General features: G+C 37.1%; 1 protein-coding gene across 5 annotated transcripts in view; it reads right to left on the bottom strand.

The window, feature by feature from the left end:
• The window catches only part of CACNA2D1 (calcium voltage-gated channel auxiliary subunit alpha2delta 1), a 437,732-nt gene that overhangs the window by 109,495 nt on the left and 304,400 nt on the right, over positions 1-23,837 (bottom strand). For all 5 annotated transcript variants that reach the window (XM_082498408.1, XM_082498409.1, XM_082498410.1 and 2 more), the window contains exons 7-10: positions 20,088-20,219; positions 2,490-2,559; positions 1,569-1,619; positions 444-543 (exon numbers count right to left, since the gene is read on the bottom strand). In XM_082498408.1, coding sequence (XP_082354534.1) covers positions 444-543; positions 1,569-1,619; positions 2,490-2,559; positions 20,088-20,219 — 353 coding nt within the window. The remainder of the gene's footprint in view (positions 1-443; positions 544-1,568; positions 1,620-2,489; positions 2,560-20,087; positions 20,220-23,837) is intronic.

The following is a 23,837-nucleotide window of genomic DNA, read 5'->3' as shown; positions in this document are numbered from 1 at the left end:
ATCTTTTGTCATCGTGCATCAACTAACATGAGCAACCCAAATACCTGTTGTGTGGAAAAAGGAACTTCCCCCTACCTCCTCTATATCATTTTATCTCATACCACAATTTAAAGCCTGGAAACTACCAGTTATTTCGATAGAGTTTGCATATACAAGTCAAATAGAAGATGTGTTACACAGACCAGAACAATATATTGGAAAGGAGAATTTGGCTGCACACAGGTTTGTTTAAATGACTTTTGCCCTTCACCCAAATGTATAGAGAGCGACAAACCTGGGACTTTCATCATACTTGACAAGAAAATAATAAGCCAAATGTATTTCGCAATATATTTTAAGTCTCTCAGCAGCTTAACATTCAAGTATCTTGTATCTGACATTAAAAATAGTTTGCTTATATTTTTGTGGACAATGCAAATTTTCTGGAAAAAACAGATACTCACTGAAACTACGTTCACAAAGTCGTCGTCAGACAAGGTCTCTAACATCTCAATGACTGAGGTGCGGATCAGCTTCAGTGTCAATCCACTGACACTCCCACTCCTAACAAGGTGATAGAAATATTGAATTTAACAAATTTTATTTAAAATGTACAAAGAAAATACAGAGCACCAGTCAGCACTCTCATCAACTTTCCCACTACGATTGCCAATAATTTTCATGAATTCTCCAACACATCATTAGTGTTATTACATTATCATAATAAAAAATTAAGTCCAAAACTGGCACTCAAAGCTCCAGTCCTGTGACTGAGAGGAAGTCATAATGGTACATCACTTCGTCATTTTAATTTCAAGAAACCTGAGAGAGTTTTCCACCTTCAACCAATGCGTTATGTAAAAATTTTATACTTCTACACACAGATTTACAGCTTCAGATTTTCAGATATCCAAATGACAGCTTGTTTGATTCAAGGCAAAACCCAAGCTGAAGTGAAGAAATAACAAATGTTGATAAAACTCACTGCTGATATGAAAGCATTAAATGCAAATTCTCTTACAGAGAATTTTTCCAGCATATAGTAATCTGTTTTACACATCAGGTTCAATGTTTCCTTCAGTCCCTCAACATTAGCTAAATAAATAAAAACTTGCCAAGGCAAAGAGGTTTTTTATTAATTTCTTTACTCACTTTCTATTAACGTTTTATAGTAACCAAACTTGGCAATTTTTAAATATATATGGTAAAACATCTGAAGTCTGCATACATTCTCTTTTTCAGGCTCACGAAATCATGATTAAATCTACTGTAATGTTTGTGTTTTACAACAAATCTTGGCATGTGCATGAGAAATTTTCAGCTGATTACTTCAGTAACTAAGAAGCTGAAAGCAGAATATTAAAGTGATTAAAAAACACTTCCTTGTGCCCACCTTAAACAGCTTTCAGGTTTGGTTTGCGCTTTTTGGAACTTTTTTTTCCTGTGTAGGTATTTTGTTCATACCAAGACTTTCGATCCTACCATATAAGGACTTCTTAATCCTCTCCCTTCTCCAGCGTACAGATTTGTTCAATATACCTAAGTACTTTTATCCCTCTAATGTCAATATCCAGACATTGAACACTTACGCATCAACTAAAATAAGCATGTCTTTGGGAGATGCAGCTCCTTGGATATACCTGAAACAAATGAAGGGTATGAATGACACAAATTTGAAAACAGGTTTGTTGCATGTGATGGAAGAGACTCTGCGATCGCTAAGCTAAATCCAGCTGAACCAACAAAACCCTCCTGCTGTAGCTAGTACAAAACCAAGCGCTATAATTTTCTCTTTTGCTGTGTCTCCTAAGTTAACCAAAAGTCAAGTCCAAACTGCATTGGGAAAGCCTGAAAGTAGGATACACCAATCAAAATTTCCTATTTTCAGATGTCGATACCTAATTAAAAAAAAATAAAAAATGCTATTTCAGAGCAAAAGACCTTGATGATAGATGAATTATTACATCAGCCCAGTTTAAGGAAAAATATTTTGTCCTTTGAAAGAATATATTCAACTGGTATGAATCCGAGTATCAATATGCATTACTCCTTGAGAAGCTTACAAAAAAAAAAAAAAATCATGAGAAACAATCCTACTGTTCTCTGTCTCTTACCAATCTAGTGATTTTTTTTGCTGGTCTAAATCACTGAGACATATTTGTAAACACTTGCAAAAGTCTGGAAGAATAGCTCAGTCTAATAATCTGAATTACATCTGATTTTTGTACAAAACCAAAGTTTTTAATTGCTTTATTCCTTTATGATAGTTAACCTCCTATAAAAAGGTCCATGTAATGCAAAAATACAATGCACTATAGTGCATATTGCATAGCAAAGAGTGCGATTTGAAAAAAAAAATTTTAGAAGAATTAATGTATTTTATAAAAATAAAATAGTTGTATATAAAAGTAAGGACCATTAGATATAAATAATTAGAAAAAAAAATGTCTTTAAAGACTTATCTAGAAAGTAAGAGTCATATATACATCAGTCTTTTAAAGAAAGCTTACCATGGTCTTCTGCGAACATCATACAGATCTATTTTGTTTGGAGTTCGACTTTTATCTACCCATGGGGATGCTAAAAAAGGAAAAAAAAATATAAAATACATTTATCTGAAGTATTTTAAATGCAACAGTATAATGAATCAATAGCACAAACTTTTCACCGTATAAATATCAACATATGGTATCAATAAAAAAAATCTGCAATTGTGTAATCTGTTTTTGAAATACTTACATTCTCTTATATATATGAGCATACAATATAATACAATAAAACCATATATAGATAAACACCTTAATAGATCACATAGTGTTGAAGAAACAGTTACTGACTAAAACTAACTACTGACTTAAGTGGAAGGAGAATTTCAACTGAAGTACTTTAGAATATGAAATAACATTTTTTTTACAAGAAAGTACTTATTAAAAAAAATATTAGTTAATTAATGTTGTATACAATACTACTGTGTTGATCTAAAGCTCAGCTACACATCTGAAAAATTATTCACTGACTCAAGAGAGCTTTACCTAAAAATGCAAATTAGAAAAATAACATGAAAGTATCGTATTTTCTGAAAATAAAATAAGGTGGAAATATTCAAGTTTTTGTAAAGAAAATTATAAGATTAATAACCTTTTGCAAGCGTTTATTATAAGCTTTACCATAGTTTTAAACAAGGGTAGGCACCTTTTCCTCACTGAGAAACAAAATAAGCCTTTCAAAACCACTTGACAGCTCAACAAACACAAATAAAAACATGAAAACTTACATGAAATGAAATAATGTTTTGCCATTTGCTCTCTCACTGTATGCCAACAGCATTAGGAGAGCGTTAACCATTTTTCTGTCTAGAAAATAAAGACAGATATAGGCAGCTCCAGGATTCTTCCTGAAAAAGCATTCATCTAAGACAAATGGGAAGAACTGTGGTATCTCTATCCATGAATATAAAAGAAGCTATTAGCTTAGAGTAGCTGCCTATTTCTGATTTTACTAAATAAACCCTTTCCTAAGTGACCATAACCTGAGTTGGCATATCAGTTACTAGAACACTTAAATGGAACATATCCCACAGGACATTTATCAGTGTATGTTTATCAGCCACAAAAAACCCCCATTGCATATTATTGCACACCAGAAGAACCTCAAATTCTATACCAGTATTGTCTATGATTTCAGGCTAGACCACCTGACAGGTCCTTTGTGATCCAAAGGGATAAGGGTCTTTGGAATTTCCAGAAATGAGAAAACAAAATTTTTGAGACTGGTATATGTCAAATTTGTAATTTAATTTTTATTACTTAGGTATGGATAGGTTAAATTTGCCAGTATTTTTTGAGCCTGAAGCCATGGTTAGCACATGTTCGATCATGAACTTTTTGTGTCCATCCAGAGTAACCCACCCCTTAGAATTCCATCTGAAAATCCATCCTTGAAATACATTCCCTGAGACTTGCAAAATCTGCATCCAGTGTACTCATTTCAGTTTGTATTAGGAGTAGCTTAGGTAAAATAGCAAATATAAATCAAGGTACTGAGCAACACTACTATGTCTTTGCCCAAACTCTCAGTCTTTCAACAAACATCCAATAATAGTTTATGCCCTATCAAATCTGTCCCTGTTGATCAACCCATACCTTGGACAGTCTTCATAAACAGAGAATTATCTGAATGTATGCATCGAGATTTATTTCAAAACAACAGGTAAAATACAATTTACGCTGCTGGTGTGACACTAACTCTTAGCAATCTCCACTAAGAAGTCAACTAAAAGTTTTTTTCTAAAAGTATTTTTTCCACATAACAGATAAGTCCCGCTCCTTAACTGCATTCTCCAAAGCAAACGGATGGTGATTCAAAGAGAATTTGAACACGGGAGCTGAAGAAGAGTGCTTCTAACATCATTGCATTCTCCGATAACAGCAGATACTGACATAAGCATTCATTTAAATTGACTCTATTTTCTAAAGGCTCACAAAATAACAGAGTACCTCCTTAGCTAACATAAATCATCTACTGAAAACCATCACATGAACATTTAGCTACAATTTATTTGATATCATAACCTTCGAGAAGATGATAGCATAGCTGACTTCGCATCCTATTTTGAACCACAATCTATTTTTTCTAAATTCTGAACTAAAATTTACAGAAATATATGTTAAGATTACATTTTGTCTGTGTAACGGAAGACAATACAAGAAATAATCCAGCTGCGTTTTTCTGCAAAATCTGTGAGCTAGCCTGACAAGTAAACACACAATTTCCTTGAGGTCAACACCAGTTGCCTAGGCAGAACACACTTCAGAATCATGTCCTTTGCATCAAATATAGTGTGGCAAATCTTTCAGAAACGTGAAGTGGAAAAATTAATACTAACCTAAACTTGTGAGGAAACATCAAATCATAAAATTTGAAACTTTCCCTAATATTTCCAAAAGCACCAAAAGACCCTGTGTAACAAAAGTTGGGTTTTTTTAAACTTCAATACAAACCAGAGCAATGCTTTTTTAAATTCAAATTTTCTTTCCTTTCTTTCTCTTTATGGAGAGAATGCTCAAAACTTCTGGTTGAAACAAAGTAAAAGAAAGGATCTGAAGACAAATCTTTCCAAATCACTCTTCAGAGGAGGTCCTTCCGTTAAGACTCAAGCAACTAAACCTTGCACTCAGTTCTACCATAGTTTTTCAGTAATTTCCTGGATTGCAACAAAGTTCAAACTATCCCTTTCTGGCTACATCCATATTAGTAAGTTAAAAAGCCCAATGGAATGGAAGACATTCACCAGAACTAGACTATGAACTATTGCAATGGCCCAGTTATACCCTTAGCTCACAAAAGGAACTGTGAATAAAGCACTCAGGGCATTCCTTACGGCCTATCTAAGCCTTTTGGAGATTACTGTGAATGGTACCACAGTTTTCATTTTGGGAGACAGCAGAGTGGTGGACACAACAGCTACATTCTGCTTCTCTTGCACTAGCTTGGCCCTTGCACTACGCACGGTTCTGGAAAGATTGTCAGCAGCTTCCGAGAGATCTGGAGAAGGTCTTTAAAACATTTATTGCTCACCATGCCGTTAAACCAGTATTTTCCGTGCCAAAGGTCAGTAAGTTTCTTTTTCCTAATTAATATGTTATCTTCTGCTGAGAAAAATATAACAAGCGCCTACATGCTTAAGTTTCCATGTGAGGAAATTTTTCTGGATTTACTCTTTTTCATCAGATATTAGTGGGTGCTGGATCATACAAAGACTAATAAAGAAATATAATGTTTACTGAGAAAGCTAGTTCTATTGATCTTTAGGATATTTTCTACAACAGTTTACGTACTCTAGTAGTAAGTCTGTGCATGGCTAAACGTAAATAAGGACTCAGACCTTAGTATCTAAATCTTCATTCACACCAAAGAAGTGCTGAATTCCCTCTTCAAGCTCAAGAATTAACACAGCTAAATTACCCATTTACCCTAAGATCTCTCTGGATTAACACTTTTAATTTTAGATGGCTTTGAATGGTCTAAAATCTATTCACTGGTTTTGGTAACCTTCTGAGTATTTAAGGATCTTATTGAAATTGCTGTTACTAGGAAACTGAAATTCCCTTAGTACTTCTGACCTTCAATGATCTAATTTTAATTTACCTTCATTTCACCTTTTAAAAATCATTTTTTAAAAGATGATAAACGTTCTCTATGCAAAAATAAGTAATTATGTCTTCATAATTATACAGGAAATATTTAGAAGGGATGGAGACCACCGAAAAAGACCTTTGTTGCCTTGGTCCGTATACAGAATCATAGAATCATAGAATCATAGAATCAGTGAGGTTGGAAGGGACCTTTAAGATCATCAAGTCCAACCATTAACCTACCCTGATAAAAACACCACCACTCCTAAACCATGTCCCTAAGCACCTCATCTACCCTTTTCTTAAACACCTCCAGGGATGGTGAATCCACCACCTCTCTGGGCAGCTTATTCCAATGTTTAATAACCCTTTCAGTGAAAAAATGCTTCCTAATATCCAATCTAAACCTGCCCTGACATAACTTGAACCCGTTTCCTCTTGTCCTATCACTTGTCGCCAGGGAGAAGAGGTCAGCTCCCATCTCTCTAAAACCTCCTTTCAGGTAGTTGTAGAGGGTGATAAGGTCTCCCCTCAGCCTCCTCTTCTCCAGGCTAAACAACCCCAGATCCCTCAGTCGTTCCTCATAAGGTTTGTCCTCCAGACCCTTCACCAGCTTTGTAGCCCTTCTCTGGACACGCTCCAACACCTCAATGTCCTTCTTGTAGTGAGGGGCCCAAAACTGAACACACTATAAAGCCATTTGGGGAAACTGGCTTACATCTTACTGACAAAAGCCGTTACATGGTCTAAGATGAAAGCAAAATGAAATACACAAAAAGGTGATTACACATTTTCCTAAAAAAAAAAAAAAAAAATAAAATGGAAGATCAAGGATTTTGAGATTTACAGTTTTATTTATATAGCCTATTTTTTAAAACATGCATTTTAGTCAAATGCCTTGGAACCTGGATCACCAAACGTCTCGAAGAAGTCAGCCTTATCGTGTTGCGTTGCTGCATACTGATACCTTTAAACTATGTCAACACTACACAGTTCTTTGTTGCATACATTAAGCTTTGGTCGTGTTCTCCTTTGATGATTTTCTTGTTTGGCATATGGTTAGATTTGATATTATATAAATTATTCATTGGATTTGATATCCCTCCCACTTCTGCTGTTTGCATTACGGAGATGCAGGCCTGGCCAGACTTCAAGCAGCAGTGAGTCATGCTCTTCTGTTACTTCTGCACATGTAGAGTGGAAATCCTCAGTTTTCTTGATTACATGCAAAACCAATTCATGCAGTACAGGGGCTGTCACAGGGTAAAGCCTAAATGAAAGTATTCCTCGGGAAAAAAGACCTTAGCTACATCTGTCCATTTTTAATTCATGAGGTGAACCCAGAGGCATAGGGGAGTGTCATGGGAGACCCCTTCCAGAAAGTCCTGCTGAATGAGACCTCAGTTACCTCTACCCTGCTCTAGTGGTGAGGTATGTGTGTGCAAGAAACAGAGAGCCACAGATGAATTATTAACAGCTTTACATGCCTGTAGCGTATCTGGGGAAAGAGGCTAAAAGCTGATAGTAAAACAGGTAACAAATGCCAATCATCAAATCCCAGAAAGCACCGTCTTATTCTGACTCAAACTTCATGACCTTTCCATCTCAGAGGGTTCCTAGGTAGTCAGCCTCAGTATAGCATTTACTAGGTTAGGCAAACAAGTATTTGTTAAAGTTTATTTTTACCTTGCTATCTCTCAAGAAAAGATCCATGTGGATATTGAACAGATCCATAAATACAGACTACTCGGTTCCCTGTGCCAGAGTCAATGAAGTCCAAAGCCAAGTTTGAGGTGCAAGGTACAGCTTATACTTGGCCCTTAGATTCATTTCTCATTTTCTCTCATCTTTTAGTGAACTTATGTGGACAAGTCTGCATTCAGGTATGCGATAGCCCACACAGTAGTTGGGAAATGCTGTATTCCTCAGCCTACAACTCAGAAAGTCATGTGAATTTTGGTGTAGCAGCATAGCAGCAGCACCTTTGCAGAACTACTTAGGTATTTTTCAGTAAAAGGAGAAAAGTGATGAGACATGGTAGCTAAAAACAATAAACAGCCATAACTTTAAGAGCCCCGAACAACAATCATCATAAAGTGTTTTGCACCGCTATACTTAGAACTCAGGATATTACATCATTCCGATGCCTTGGATTAATAACTGATTAGTACTATCCCCCTGAGACAGACAGTGATCCTGACCAACTCCGTGCTACCACAGATGTTCAGTCAAGACTGAATGCAGTCACTTCTTAACTATTTTACTCAGAAATTGACTTAAAACTGCCAAAAGCTCAAATTATCTTCAGCTAAAATCTGTCCCCCATAGACAGCTCTGTGCAATGTCCTCTGTAACTTTTATAGCACCATCACCACACAGAAAAGAGAGGTCAATCATCTCACGGAATTTGTATTTCAGACTGTATTGCCTATGTGGTTATGGGCAATACTGGGCTCAGTTTCATCCCAAATCAGTTCAGCAATGAGTTTTATAGGGGAACAGTCCATATGCAAAGAAATATGTTGCGTTATTGTTCCCAATATGCCAAAAGAAACAAAAGCTATTCGAACGCGTAACACATACTGCAGTCTGCAACTTAAAACTAACCCTGCAAATGGCTCTGGGTTATCTTAGTTCAGAGGCAAATATTTCTGCTTCCACATGTATAAACTGAATTGAATTCTCAATAAATGCGTTGCTAACATTGGTTTTATCTGGACTAGCTACCATCCCCCCCAGAGGGGCTGGACTATCAGCCCTTGAGAAGAGGTACAGAAGCAACAAGGTGTTTTGTGGCTTGTTTTTGTGGGTTTTTGTTGTTGTTGTTGTTTTTCTCCTACAAGAGCAAATTCTGAAGCTTTCAACTGGTGTCATGAAAACACAGAGAGGGTATGAACTTCAGCATGCAGGTATGGTGGCCTGCTGGCTGCGATCTTATTAACTCACTGGAAATAACACATTGTCCTGTAACTGGGTGGATCTGCTTGGACAACTACAACATTCAGATCATCAGTTTCGAAAAATGAGCCACAATTAAATGTATTGTAAGATTTTTCCCTATCATGAGTATGGTTAGATACAAATCATCTCAGTCCATGTCCTTTCCTAACTGATGTCAAAAAAAAAAAAAAAAAAAGAATTGAACAATGCTCAAAAAAGGCTTGTTTCAGTGTAAATAGTAAAACTATCCAACTTACACACTAATTGCACTAATTGATAATTTGTAAGCTGCATTACCAGGAAAGTTTTGGGGTTTATTTTGTTTTGCTTTTTTTTTTTTTTTACTTTAAAGGCTCCTTTAAATGTTGAGTCATTAACAGGAACTGACAGCTATAAAATATAAAACTCTTTGCAAAAAAAAAAAAAAGGTGAAGTTCTCAGTTTTTCAAGGCTTTTGATTCATTTTGTATGGATTTTTTAGGCTTTCTAGTCTCTTAGTATCTGCTTCAGTAATGACTTTCTTTGGAGAGTTCAATCTCATGGCTGCAACACTATTGCTTACCATTAATGGTTAACACAAGAGCAGCTGTGCACAGCAAGTCCTTCATTTGGAGAGATACCATTTTATTTTATTAGAAATTGATTTTTAAAGTCCTTCCATTATTAATTTGTCTAAGCAGGGAATGCTTCAGTAGCTGAGTGAGAGCTGCTTCACTGATAGCTGGAAATAGGTTCAAGAGGTGGGGTTTTTGTTGGTTTCTTTTGTTTGTTTGGTTTTTTTGTTTGTTTGTTTGTTTTTAATGAAAGGGAGGAGATAATACTAACTCTTCTTATCCATATTTTTAGCTTAAGTATTCTTAAGACTTTAGAGACAAAAAAGGGAAAGCATACAAGAGTTCTTATCGCTGTACTTTTCAGCGCTGATATTATGAAGATCCTGAGAAGATTAACACACCTCCTGATGTTTAAACAATACTATGAATTTAAGTATGAGTTAATGAATATAATGAATATAATAGCACACTGGATCTTAAAAAAAACCCTTGGTATTACACATATTCCTGGCTTGAATCCCTAACATTCAGAGGATCACTGAAGAAGTCTTTTTATCTCTCTATACCTGTTTCTTTTCTCTGCAAAATGAGGACAGTGATATTTTTACTACTTTTAAAACAGAAGATGATTTGGGGATGAAAATTAAGCTCTGTTATATGCCGTGCAGTGTATTTATATGCCCTGCAGTAGAGCATAAAATAATCTAGGGCTGTTTGAGAACACGAAGCCTCCTAGGACAGGGCTGGAGAACCTGGTAGTGCAGAAGAAACAAAACAGGGTTCAGCGCTGTCCGTTGGGAAAGGCTGCCAGCGTGCGTCGTCCCTTCAGTCACATGGAACTCTCTAAACAAGGCCAATAAAACTCTGGCTTGTTCTGTTTACGAGTACAGGTATACCTTTAAAAGTGAGGCAGCAGACGAGTTTAATAAACACCTGTATGCATGATCAAGACATGCTCAGATATGTTTAAAATATGAGTTAAGAACACATAGGCACTCAGTTCCAACACTGCGATCTTGTTCAGAATCTACTCCTTTAGCTAAGAAGGACTTTAACTCCACAGAGACTTCGCAGCTTGAATCCAATGCTTCTCAAGTAAACAGAGTCATATCTCCAGAAATAACAGGACTGCCAACATCTCAAAATGCTACTTCACGTCTAGTACACCTGAAAGTCTGGCAAAGTCTCGGAAATACTATTTCTCTTCATGAGTATGAAGTTCCCAATGTTCACTTAAGCAGCTGACGCTGTAGCACATTTTCTGGCTTTCTTTTAGTTATATGAGCCTGGGCACAGCCACAACAAAGCCCCCCTCTACCCTTTTCCTTTCATCTCCCACCCTTCTTCTCTAACATGGGTAAGGCCAAAGAAAGATGGCAAATTCGTCTATCTAGGTTATGTGTATAAGAGAAGGGCCACAGAGCTGCAGGCTGGAGGCTGCTTTTTCCGCTATGCAACAAAACCAAACAAAACACAGCAAAACAAAACAACACAACAGAAAGAAGTCACAGAGCTATGCAGCATTTTGGGAGAGTGGAAGTTGCCAGACATACCACATTGGGAAAGAAAGTTTTAAATTTAATTTCCCACAGGCCCTTGTTAAATCTCCAGATGGAAGTGGGAAGATTTGGAACGTCTGGGGACAGGAGAGCATTTCTTTTTCACTTTTATTTTTGTTATGAACTGCATCAACTTTTCGGATCTTGATCAAGTGTGGCACATTCCCACCCGCAGCACACTGCAGACCAAATGCTGTCACACCGAGTCGAGGTTACACATTTCTTCATAAAAGATGCTGAATCTCTTCCTGCATCATGGTGCTGGTGTAATTGCTATACGAACCCCACTAACTGAAATCTGAAACTATCCACATCAATGCTACTCTTTCTAGTATTACTTTGGCAAATTTTATTTAGTATACTTCCCCGAGACAGCTGAGTCGGTGTTGCTGATCAAACAGTTTTTTTAATAAACATTCATCTAAATCAAGAGCGTGTTTTCATTTGAGTAATCCTTTGCAGCCAAACTTTCTTAAGTGTATTTATTGCTATAACTAGAAAGCCTCCTATATCATATTTAACTGCAAATAAATGTCTGCTGTCTGCAGTCCAAAACAAAATGCATCCTTTACAAGAATCTTAGCCTTACAAAAAAAAAAAAAAAAAAAGAGAGAGGCGGTATCTGGCAAAAAGCACGTAAATACAAAGTGTTTTTTTAAATTGTTTTAATTAGTAATTGCTACAGTGAAAATAATACTTTCCGTTGCAGTATTTTAATGAAACATTGATTAACAATTATAATCCTCATTACCTCTATAATTAAGAAGAATTTCAATATTAAAAAAGGAACTGGTTGGTTTGTACCTACACTTCCTTGTAGCCTGCCAAAAATTTGATATTAAATTGTTATTTCAGATAGCTGCTTTCTAAAACCTAGCAATAAAATTAGCTGGGTAGATGCCTCACAAAATGTAAGTAACTTAATACCTGCCAAACCATATTAAACTACTTTAATTAAATTAATTTATTTTTGTGTAACAGACTTGTCCACTGCTTTGTGGTTAATTATAAATTAAATTTGCAGTCTGATCTATATTAAAGTACCTTTCTGTCTACATAGAGTTAATGAAGTTGTACATGTGCAAGCCCATAGGGAATAGATTCAAGATTGTTATTAAAAAAAAAAAAAAAACAAAAACAACAGAAAAAAAGTTTAGTTTTTCAAACTCCTGCCACCAAAGAAAAATCACTTTGGAAACAATATTATAAAAAAAGCAAACAAACAAACCCCAAACCTGATGTGCATTACAGATTCTAGGTGGTCCTGCTTGAGCAGGAGGGTTAGTCCAGGTAAATTCCAAAGGTTTCTTTCAACCTCAATCATTCTGTGATTATTGTCATTTATTCTTACCTTTTAAAAGGCATCAGACATTCTGTATTAGATAGTCCATATCTGGTGAAAGAGATACATCTTTCCAGAATATTCACCCATTTCAGGTATCTGTTTGGAGTATCTTATCTCTGAGGATGACCATATTTCCCTTTTCTTTTAAAGCTGAAAGTTTTGGATATTAAAATACTATGCCGTGATATTTGCAATTTTATGCCTTTGCAAATTTCAATTGGATTGAAACAAGTTGATAATTTCAATGATCTTGCTAAAATGCTGTCAGATTACTGCTTTTGATTTGCATCAAAACCTATTGAAACCCTAAGTCTGGACTAGAATTAGGCAAGTGTCTTCTTAAAATGACATCTTAAAAGCTAATACTAATTTCTAGAATGAGAAGTCTAAACTCAAAGATTAGGCAGGAAGATGTACATCTACTAGTACTACTGTGAAGGTGCTTCAACATTTATAATCATATGTGCTCTCTTGCCATCACACAGAGAATCCAAATTTTAAACTTGGTGGCTCACAGTTTCCTAATGAAACTCTTCTGATTTTGTTTATTGTTTCCACAAACTTGCCTTTCAGAATTCCATAATATCAAATTTCAGGAGGGTTTTCTTAAAAAAAAAAAAAATAAAAAAAATCACAAAATACTTTTTAGCTTTCTTTGTGGTAGTGGTGAAAACCCCTGTGTTACACATAAGTAATGGGAAAAGCTTCCATTGCAATACAAAGGGTGGAAACTTCTACAATAAACCTGGTGGATTTTGTAAAGAAACTAGAATTGAAAACATGCATTCAAGACAACAGAGCCCTCAGAACAAAACAAAAAGGAAGGAAAAGAAATTGTTTATATGCCCAGTCCTATCCTGCCTTCTGCAGACAACTCAGCTAAAATTCTGTTTGCAAACTGAACATTAAGAAACAGGAAGGGTTTTCTCATACAAGTTACATGTGGGAGATATTTAGAAAAGCTGCCTGTGATTTCCTGTTGGAAAGAAGAAAAGAAGCTGTAACTAATTCTCCAAAATGCCACCATGTAAATCGGGATTCCTTGTTTTCCAGATGACTCACCATAGCCTCTGAGCATGCACTGGACAGCGGGGCGGGATAATGGCCTCAGGGTCCCTGTGGCTGCAACTCAGACAGGAGCATACCCAAACCAGTATCATGTCTGACAGAAGGCAATACATATTCCCTACATGCCCTTATGTCTGGGTCTGGCTTTTCTGTGCCTGCTTGTCGATACAAAGAACGTAACTGAAATTCTGATTTCAGGAACATTCTGGCACATGGGTATTTAAAACTGTTCATATTTTTACCCTTTTTTTCTTTTTTTTTTTTTTTTTAATTCGCAGATCTCAATGCAGGTTGAATTTGATTTTACTGAATTTGATCTCATACATCACATTTTATCCTCTTGCTATGGAAATCGAGTACCAAAAGCTTAAAGAAAATAAATCCCTCCCCTACAGCTTCACGAGAAGGCTCTATTTACCTCCATACCGGTCACACAGGATTCTGCGCGTACCGCTTACAAGGCGAAGGCTACCAGCACAAATGGCCTCTGGTGATGGCATGCTTCTAACGTGAAGACTGAGACATTGCAGTTGGCTGTGAAAAAAAGTAACTCAAAGCGTCTGAGCCATTTGATTTCAATGACTTGACAATTTCTGTTAAATCATTTAAAAAATTTTAATGTATTTTAACTATTGTTAAGAATCATTAAATGCCAAAAAAAATTTAGATGAAATGCTCAGAAAAAATCCAAAGTTTGGGCAACCATATATTGCGTATTAAACCTGTACCAGTTCACATTTTTTTATGTGTTAGCAGTAAGTCTGTGTTAATGACAGGTGTAATGGTCAATTGTAACTTGAACAGAAAATTTTCATCATGAAGAATCCAAAGTATGTGCAACCTAACTTTATTACATCCAGTGCAGTAATTTTCAAAATGTTTGCAAACAACAGCTGCCTGCCCTGTACCTAGTTTTTGCACAGACGGATGAACGCAGACAGAAAACATATGGAATCTTCCTTTCATCCTCAGTCAATAAGCCAACAAATGCAATTTAGTTTCTGAGCAGAAAGATGTCTGGTGCTACTATGTGTCAGCAAACATTATTTCTCCTTTGAGAAATGGAAATTATAAAGGGAAATTAGAAGAGATTATGGAATAAATTATGGTCTCACGCAAATATGCTTGCTTCTCCAGATAAAATCGGTCTGTTCCTTAAAAATGAAGGGCCCTACATACACCAGCAGGCTCTGAAGCCTCCTGGGCAATTCGTGCCTGTGTTCAAGCTCACGTTTACATGGTGAAGACGTGTAACCTGGGATTAGAGAGTTGTGGGAGGAGGAGAGGGACAAAAGCTGCAAGAAATCTCTTGGGCCCCTCTGCCTCTTGGCTTGGGAGCTTCACCTAAACTCAAGACCTTGCTTCTTGCCCGAGCTCCATCGTGTGGAGGTCTGTGTACCATGTTGTACTTTGCTGATCCTGACCCTGACTCAGGGACCTCCTGGCCTGACCTCAGAGCTGCCTTGCCAATACGGACTTGTCGGGCTGACATCTGAAGCTGACCCCAGCACAAGCACTGCATATAGCAGGAGATCTCAATATGTCCAACTTTTTTAACCTTGCCTTTTCCACAGATTACTACTTGTGTTGAAGAAAAAATAACAAATAAACAAATAACACCCTACTTCCTAAAACAAGCACCGAGTACGCTGTTACTTCTGGACCGACAGTAATAGAGTAAGATTGGAGCTAAGTAGAAAAGCTTTCTCCTTGTGGATTAGTACCTTCGCCCTGGCTAATCCATCCGTTGTACACTTCCATACTGGCCCAGCAGTGCTGGTCCTCTTTAACACAGTCCACATGGACAGATACTGCAAACACAACTAGACATTGCATGAAAACAATCACGCGTGATGTTGTTGCTGTTGTTCTGAATGACAATATTAAGATTTCTAAGTGAGTTTTTTTCAAGTTTTCTTTTGGAAGTGGAGGAAAATACAGAGTGACAAGGAAAAGTACTATGATGGATACTGCTCACCTGCCCATTAGGTATTTGTATAAACTTACAAGATCCCTCTGAATCTCGTCTTCTCTAGACTGAAAGCTAGCTCTCTCAGCCTCTCCTCATACGACAGATCCTCCAAGTCCTTAATCATCTTCGTGGTTTTTCAGTAAGTCCCTGACTCTCTTGTACTGGGAAGTCCAGAATTAGATCTTTCATTCCAGATATCTCACCAGTGCTAAGTCAAGGGGAAAGACTACCTCCCTCTACTGGCTCGAAATGCTCTGCCTAATGCAGCCCTGGCTGTTGTTGGCCACGTCCAACTCATCCATCAGGACCCCCAGGGTTTTTTCCTGTAAAGCTATTTTCCAGCTGCTCAGCCCTGCATGTACTGCACTTATTCCTCTACAACAAGCGGGACTTCGTGTTTCTCTCTTTTGAACGTTCCATGAGATTCCTTTCAATTCAACTCTCCAGCCTGTTGAGGTGCCTCTGAATGGCAGTACAACCACCTTGTGTATGAGCCACTCCCAGTTCTGCACCGTCTACAGACTTGCTGTAATGAGTGCCTTGGCCTTTTCCGTGCCTTTTGTCACCAAGTTCCCTGTCCCAGCAGGGACCAGCAGGCCCACATTCTGCAGTAAGTCCATATTTTCCTTAGTCTTTCTTTTGCTGCTGATGTTCCTGTAGAAGTTCTTCTTCTTGTCCTTCATATACCTCACCAGATTCAACTCCAAGTGGGCTTTGGCATTTCTATGCATGTTTCTATATGTTTGGACAGTGTCTCTGTATTCCTATCAGGTCACCTGTCCTTGCTTCCACCTCTTGTACACTTCCCTCATAAATTACAAATTTTATCAGGTATCTTCATCACCTGGAGATAGAGATTCCTGTTTTGACTCTGATACAACTCCAGAAATGTATGTAAAAATGCATTCTCACAACACTGAAACCATCTCTTGAAAGAAAGACTAATTTGTGATATATAACTTGAAATATAAGAATGAGTATATATTACATCTTTCCTAAAAGTTCCATTCAATTTATGTGTTTATTCTTCTGAGCTCTTTTATTAAACTATTGTTTACTTACTCTTGAGTTGTTCAGAGCTCACAGAATAGCTAATAGAAATCTCAAAGTTGCTACTCTTGGCATCTTCATATCAAAATGGACGGTTGCCAGCACAGCAATACAGCATAACATTTCTCTTCACAAATATGCTGCCACTGAAACTAATGAAAATGTTGACACTAAGTACCCTCACTAATCTTTAAAATTATTTTAGGCAAGACACACTTTCTTAAATAATTTAAAGAAGAAAAAGTTCAGTATGAGGAGACTCATACTGACTTTTTAAATCGAGCTGATTAAAACCCTAACTGAAAGAGGTGAAAAAAAAAAAAAAAAATAAAAATTTGAAGCCCATGGATGTATTCTGCATCTTTGGCCATTTCTGTCTCGGTGTTTGCAAATGAGAGATGAACTGGGTATATTCTAGGGAAAAATAGTTAATAAACAAAATGAAGCAAGTAATGCATTAATCGATAGAGAAGTTGACCTCAATGCAATCTCTAATGTTTCTACTGGGGCACACTGTAAGGTAAACATAGGAGTTGCCATAGAGTTCCCTTTTTATGCCTGGCACTGGTTCTGCTATCACTGGAAATATCAACATATATGTGTGTTTCTGTATATATTTCTAATACCTAGCTTTCCTGCACATCTGGATCTATCCATCTTCCCAAGTATCTTCCTAAATCCGGTTTGCCTGGATTACTTATTTTCTTCTTCTCCAAAACAAAACCAAAGGTACCACCACATAGAATGTGGTTTTCTCCTCAGCAAAAATGACATTTTGCATAAGGGATATTTGATGGACTAATTACATCATAACATTAAAGGAAGTGAACACTTTGGTACCATTACTTCCTCTACCTGATGCTGTTAGCTATTTTTGTAAAACAGAGTTTCCTATTCTTATTCTACTGCATCTAATTACTATCATATTTAAGCCTAATATCATCTATTATAGTGTATAAAGAAGAAGGTTTGAGGAAAGGAACTGGTTTAAATGCCATGTGTCTCCACCTAGGTCATAGTAAGTAGGAAGCTGTCTTGTCCTCTTCATAGAGACAAGGGAACACATATGTACTGAAGAGGCAGACAAAACACAGCTGAAAATTATATGAAATCATACACGTGATGCTAGAGGATGTGTACAACAGTGCAAAACTAGAATATATGTAGGAAACAAGGAGATATATGTAATAGAAAAAATCTAGTATTTCACACATGCTTTCCACCATTGGGGTCGCTTGTAGAAAGGTTCTTTCGTGTTGCTGGTTACTCTGGTGACAAGGACAGCCCGAGAGCCTACTTAGGACAGAAGTGATGTACCATCTAGCCCATTACTCAAGGCAGTGGGATACTATCAGACAAAAACATTAGCTCAGGAAACCTGTGATTGAAGACACCCTCTATAGCTTAGAGGTACCAAAGACTGATTCTTTTTAAGGGAAGAAGACACCCTCTAGCTTAGAGGTACCAAAGAATGATTCTTTTTAAGGGGGGACAGACTGAGTGGATACGGTTCAGCTAATAATGAGCAGACTTATCTACGCATTTTAATTTTGGGTTTTGAGACTTCCAAATACTTTCACAAATATCATCACTACGGAGAAATTAATCTCTTTGAAGCAGGCTTACCTAAGGCCAATATAAGGAAACAAGGTTTTACAACTTATATCATTTTCAAAAAGCAGATGTGAAAAATATCCATTCTAGTATATGAAACTTAATTTTATTTTCAGAACATTTGTGTGTGTCAGATAGGCCTCTGCAAACTGAGACAAAGAGTTTACAAAAGGAGGAAGATGGACAAACTTGTGCAAAGGCCCATTCTAAAAATCTAAAACCCAAAGGGTTTACTGATTTGAGCTATAAATGGAAGGAAGTGGGAAGGAGAAGGTGCACAGTACAACGCACAGACAACTTAAGCACTCTCAGGCTGCTCCAGGTTATTCTGTGTGTGTGTAAAATTTAAGAATTAGGGAATTACCCAGGAATTTTTGAAGTTCTGACAGCACTAGACTTAGCTATGGAATAAGCAGGAGGTGTGAGGATCTGAGTTTTATACTAAATATAAGTTTGTGTTTAGATGGAGTATATACAAGCAACATATCCACCTGAAAAACAGGGAAAACAAGCTTCTCCCATTTTACAGAGGTGCCTTCAGGAAGAATACATAGAGATTCTGAGGCTCCTGTGTTGTGTTGGTAAACAACTGGAGGAGGCAGGTTAGCTAGACATAAGAATATATTTTTCAGTATATAAGATAATCTTACACTTGAAAATTCATTTCCTAGAGATCGCCACAGAGATGTATTTAAGAAACGGTTCTCTTTCAGCACTGGGAAGACATCACTATATAGTAAGCGGTGACAAATGGTGACCCTAAACACAGTACTAATAGATCCCAAAAGCATTGAAACACAACACTTGGAAATAAGAGAGATACAAAATTAGCATATTCAATATTATTTTTTCTGCAACATCCCACTGTATTTATTTCACCGGCACCTAGCATGACAAAACAAACAGATTCAAACGTTATGAAATATTTCTTCCTGTAAAGTAGCCTAAGGCGATTTCTCTGCCTGTGCTAGCAATTGTGCTAACGATACAGTAACAGCTTTAGAATAATCCCCCTCACCCTCAGAAACACAAATAGCCTTATATAAACAGAAAAGAGAGGATTTCAAAGGATCTCAGATGTCTTCCTTAACCAGTTGAAGACAAGAGACAAGACACTGCACACAACTGTCTTTCCTGTAGTGGACATGTTATTCTGTCATTGATAACAGCACCGCTTAACGAGAAGAACAGCAGCACAGGCAGTATGCCTTGCCATAAAACAAGCCATTCCATTAGCTAGCACACATCAAAAATCAAAACAAGGCTGCTGACGACCTAAATTCAGTAAAATATACATCTATTTAAATTAATTACCGTGATGCAGTAACAGAATCTTCAAGAGGTGGAACAGAGGCTGGTTGAAATAATCAAGTTGTATTCATTTACCTTAGCTCTAACAGAAAAGCCTTAATTGCCAGACACTGTGGATTCTGCAGGCAGGACATAAGCACAGCGTGGTGCAGGTGCCTTTTCACTGACTTTGACCCTAAGGTTATCTGTCTAGTCAGCGAGTAACTACTTTTAAAACTAGAAAGGTACAAAAATCTCACGGGCAAATATTCAACTGATTCTCTACACAACACATAGAATACAATACAAAAATAATATTTAACTGTTCAGCTTTTCAAAGGACATCACCTTCTGTTCCTCTTACTGTAAAAAATACTCGTTACATATTTCACTTCCATTTTTTTCCCCTTCACACTTGCTTTATGCAGAGTAATTTCACAGTCTTTGAGTTACTTCTAATATACAGAAACCCCACCTTTGTAAGAAAGTTATCTTTGGTTATCTTTTATTGCTTGTAAATAATTCAGAATGTTTTTAAGGCAATATGTGACATAGGACAGTTCTTTAGGAGACTTCGGTTACCTGGGTAATACCTAGCGAGGCCGGTTGCACTGCCAAAAACCTGCCATAATAAAGTGGGGTCTTCTTCTCTGTTCCGCTTGAATACATCATCCAATGCTGCAGTCCAGTTGAGTTCATTTAACACTATCGTTGCTGTCAAAGATAAAACATATTTGGTGTTACAAAGTTATATCCTAACACAAACAACAGTGACTACAAAAAGGAAGCTGAACTATTGCAGAACGTAATAACATTTCATTTAACTAATCAACAAAGTACATTTAAAGAAACACTCCCCTTCCTTGGGAATTTAAGTTCGTCATGCTCTCTTCTTCCCCCTGCATTATTTGTATGCAATGACTGTTGGTTTACTTGCATAGCCAATATCTTCTACAAATACTTTATTTCTGAGATGTCACTTTAATTGCACTTCCCAGTTGTAGAAAAACAAATTCAAGCATATAAATTTGATGTTTCTACTAATTATAATACACTGCAATGAGAATAACAAGAATGATGTCAACAGAAGTAGGTGAGTCTCTTATAAAGGTAACAAAGATGTCCCTTCCCAAATGGATGCTCTAAGAGGATTATATGGGAAAAATACAATGATGAGTTATTTGAATTGTAACATTAAGGTGGGAGTGCATGAAAAATAATATTCATTATTGCCTGCTAACATGATCTTAATGTTCATACGTGAGGTCACTTAAAAAAAGATCAGCAATGTGAGCATTAGTATTTATGAGTTAGGTCCGTTCCACAATGAACTTAAAATACAAGGAAATTCATATTTCAGCTAAACACTATGTGGCCCCTTATACAGAAACTTATATTCACAAAATTGTCCTCTGCCAAAGCTTATTTTAATCAATCACATATATTATAAAAACAATCAAATATATAATATATTAACATGTTCTGTGCCTTTTTCAAAAAAAAGATATGTTGGGAGACAATCTAAAATTGATGAACACTGCTACGGTAATAGTTAATTGACCATAGTGAGCAATGAAATTTCATTGTCATACAGAGTATCATATAAATTTTGATAAATCATGCTTTACACCTCATTTAATCAGCTGGAAATATCTCATTATTTCTCCCCCCCCCCCCCAAATATTAATAATGTTAGTCAGTAGCAGCTATGCAGTTAATTAGAAGGACCAAGGGCTTTTTGTTAGTTCGGTCACTAATTCTTTCTCCTTTGTTGCTTAATGGCTTTGTAAGTAATGTTTCTAAATGTGAAAAATCTAGATCAGCAAGCCAAGAGTGCAAAGGGAATTAGAGGGGGAAAAACATTTGAAAACAGCTAAAGATGTAGGTATAAATCCTATGAAAGTCAACACTGGAATAGAGATCCTGCTTACACTGTGATATTGTGCACAGGAAAGAAAATTCAAGTTCTCTTGCAAATGGGCAAGTCGAGCTGAAGTAAAAACAGTCCATGTTTCAGGCACATGAATGGCATCACAGTACAAAATTTAGTACATAGGTCTACATTCTAGCCCTCTGCTACTGTGAAAAAAAGAAACAATAAAAATAAGAACAGGTTGAAAGTTAGCATTTGACAGCCCATCTCCAAAGTGAGGTTGTTAACAGGTACTGGAGAAATGAGATCACAACATTGAATTTGATAGGCTTGTTTGTAAAGGTTAAGGAGAAAATTGCCACACCATGTGTTTTGCTGAAAGGTTTATCTGTTTTTTTTATCTGTTTTTTTTTTCAAAGTAGTTTTAAGATAATATTACTCTCTGAAGATTTAACTTTCTATAGACATATCAAATTAAATTTCTAACTCTTGAGATTCCCTGTAAGCAGGTACTATATACTTGTCTCTTTATCAAGTAGATAATTATAAATATATGTTTACTTAAGAAAGAGGAATAATTCCCTGAGGCATGATGAGAAGTTAATTATCATTTTAAAATAGTTACTGTTCAATTATCTCTTTCGGATCCAGTTTGACCTACTGGGTAATTAAGCCTTGAGTACAGACTTTCTCAAGTTAACTTTGTTTCTTACTTCCAGAAGTGGCTCCATGAAGTCATTAGAAGCTCTGCCATTCACTTAAACAAGGATTTCCTTTCGTGCTTGAATTTTTATTTTTCACTATACCATTTCCTCATCTGATGTACAGACTACTTGGCCCAGTGGAAGCCTATGCCAGTGGTTCCTGGTGGCATTTAGGGCACTGGAGCTTAGGGCACTTGAGGCACGTCATGGAATCACAGAGTTTCAGAGTTGGAAGGGACCTCTAGAGACCATCTAGCCCAACTCCCCTGCTAAAGCAGGATTGCCCAGACCACATTACTCAGGACTGCATCCAGGCGGGTCTTGAACATCTCCAGGGAAGGGGACTCCACAGCCTCCCTGGGCAGCCTGTGCCACTGCTCTGTCACCCTCACCGTAAAGAAGTTTTTCCGTGTATTTGAACGGAACTTCCTGTGTTCTAACTTGTGCCCATTGCCCCTTGTCCTGTCACTGGGAACCATTGACAAGAGCCTGGCTCCATCCTCCTTCAACCCACCCTTGAGATACTTGTACGCCATAATAAGGTCTCCCCTCAGCCTTCTCTTCTCCAGGCTGAAGAGTCCCAGCTCTCTCAGCCTTTCCTCATAAGGCAGATGCTCCAAGCCCTTAAGCATCTTAGTTGCCCTTCACTGGACTCGCTCCAGCAGTTCCCTGTCCCTCTTGAACTGGGGAGCCCAGAACTGGACACAGTATTCCAGTTGTGGCCTCACCAGTGCAGAGTAGAGGGGGAGAATGACCTCCCTTGACCTACTGGCCACACTCTTCCCTATGCAGCCCAGGATGCCATTGGCCTTTTTGGCAACAAGGGCACATTGCTGGGTCGTGGATAATTTACTGTCTACCAGGACCCCCAGATCCTTCTCCTCAGAACTACTTCCCAGCAGGTCTGCCCCTAACCTATACTGGTGCTTTGTATGGGAGACAATAATTCTTACCTCTTTGCAGCTGATAAAGCATTTAGGTTTCAGGGTCCTCTATGAATTCGCAAGCCCCATAACAATATAAATCAATGCATTTCTTTGGACTTGTGACCTGACAAAATTGCTGCAGCCTCTACCCCCAAATCTGTCAGTGACTTTACCACCTTGGTCAGACCACTGACATCCCTATTCAGCAAAACTTTTAATCAGTTTAAACCAGTTAATCGTACTCATAAGTGCTTTTCTAAATTGGTGGCTCTACACCCCATGAAAAGAAGTCATATGAAATGTGATACAATATTTCTAAAGAGAGGATTTCTGTCAGGCAGTAAGCTTACTAATGAATAAACTATATTCATTAAAGGTATATTAAACACACCAATGTATGTTTACAAATACTGTTGCAAAGAGTGTCTATGTAACATCTCCCAAAATATATATTGCAGTTTTATATATATATGTCAACCTATATGTTTTCACACACCTCTGCACATACATAGTCATATATATATAAAATACATGTATATACCAAAAAAAAAGAAAAATTAAGGAGACAATCTACAAATAATAAAATGACGAAGTACTGAAGTAGTACTGAATGGATATATTGGAACTAATAATTTCAGCATTTTACTAGAGTTGTTGAGATTAGGCTATAAAGCAAGAAATATAGTTTACTAGATATTTGTAATATTTGTGGAGAAGTGATTCTTTATAGTAAGAGTCAAGAGTTTTCTGATCTTATTTATGTAGCACTTTCCCCTTCCTCTTCCTCATCCTCCTCTACAACTTTCTCCCTGAGACAAATACAACACCC

Source organism: Vanellus vanellus (genome assembly GCF_965231255.1).
Source record: "Vanellus vanellus genome assembly, chromosome: 1".
Classification (NCBI taxonomy): Eukaryota; Metazoa; Chordata; class Aves; order Charadriiformes; family Charadriidae; genus Vanellus; species Vanellus vanellus.
The sequence above is the reverse complement of the archived record's forward strand: the minus strand, read 5'-3'. Positions and strand labels throughout refer to the sequence as shown.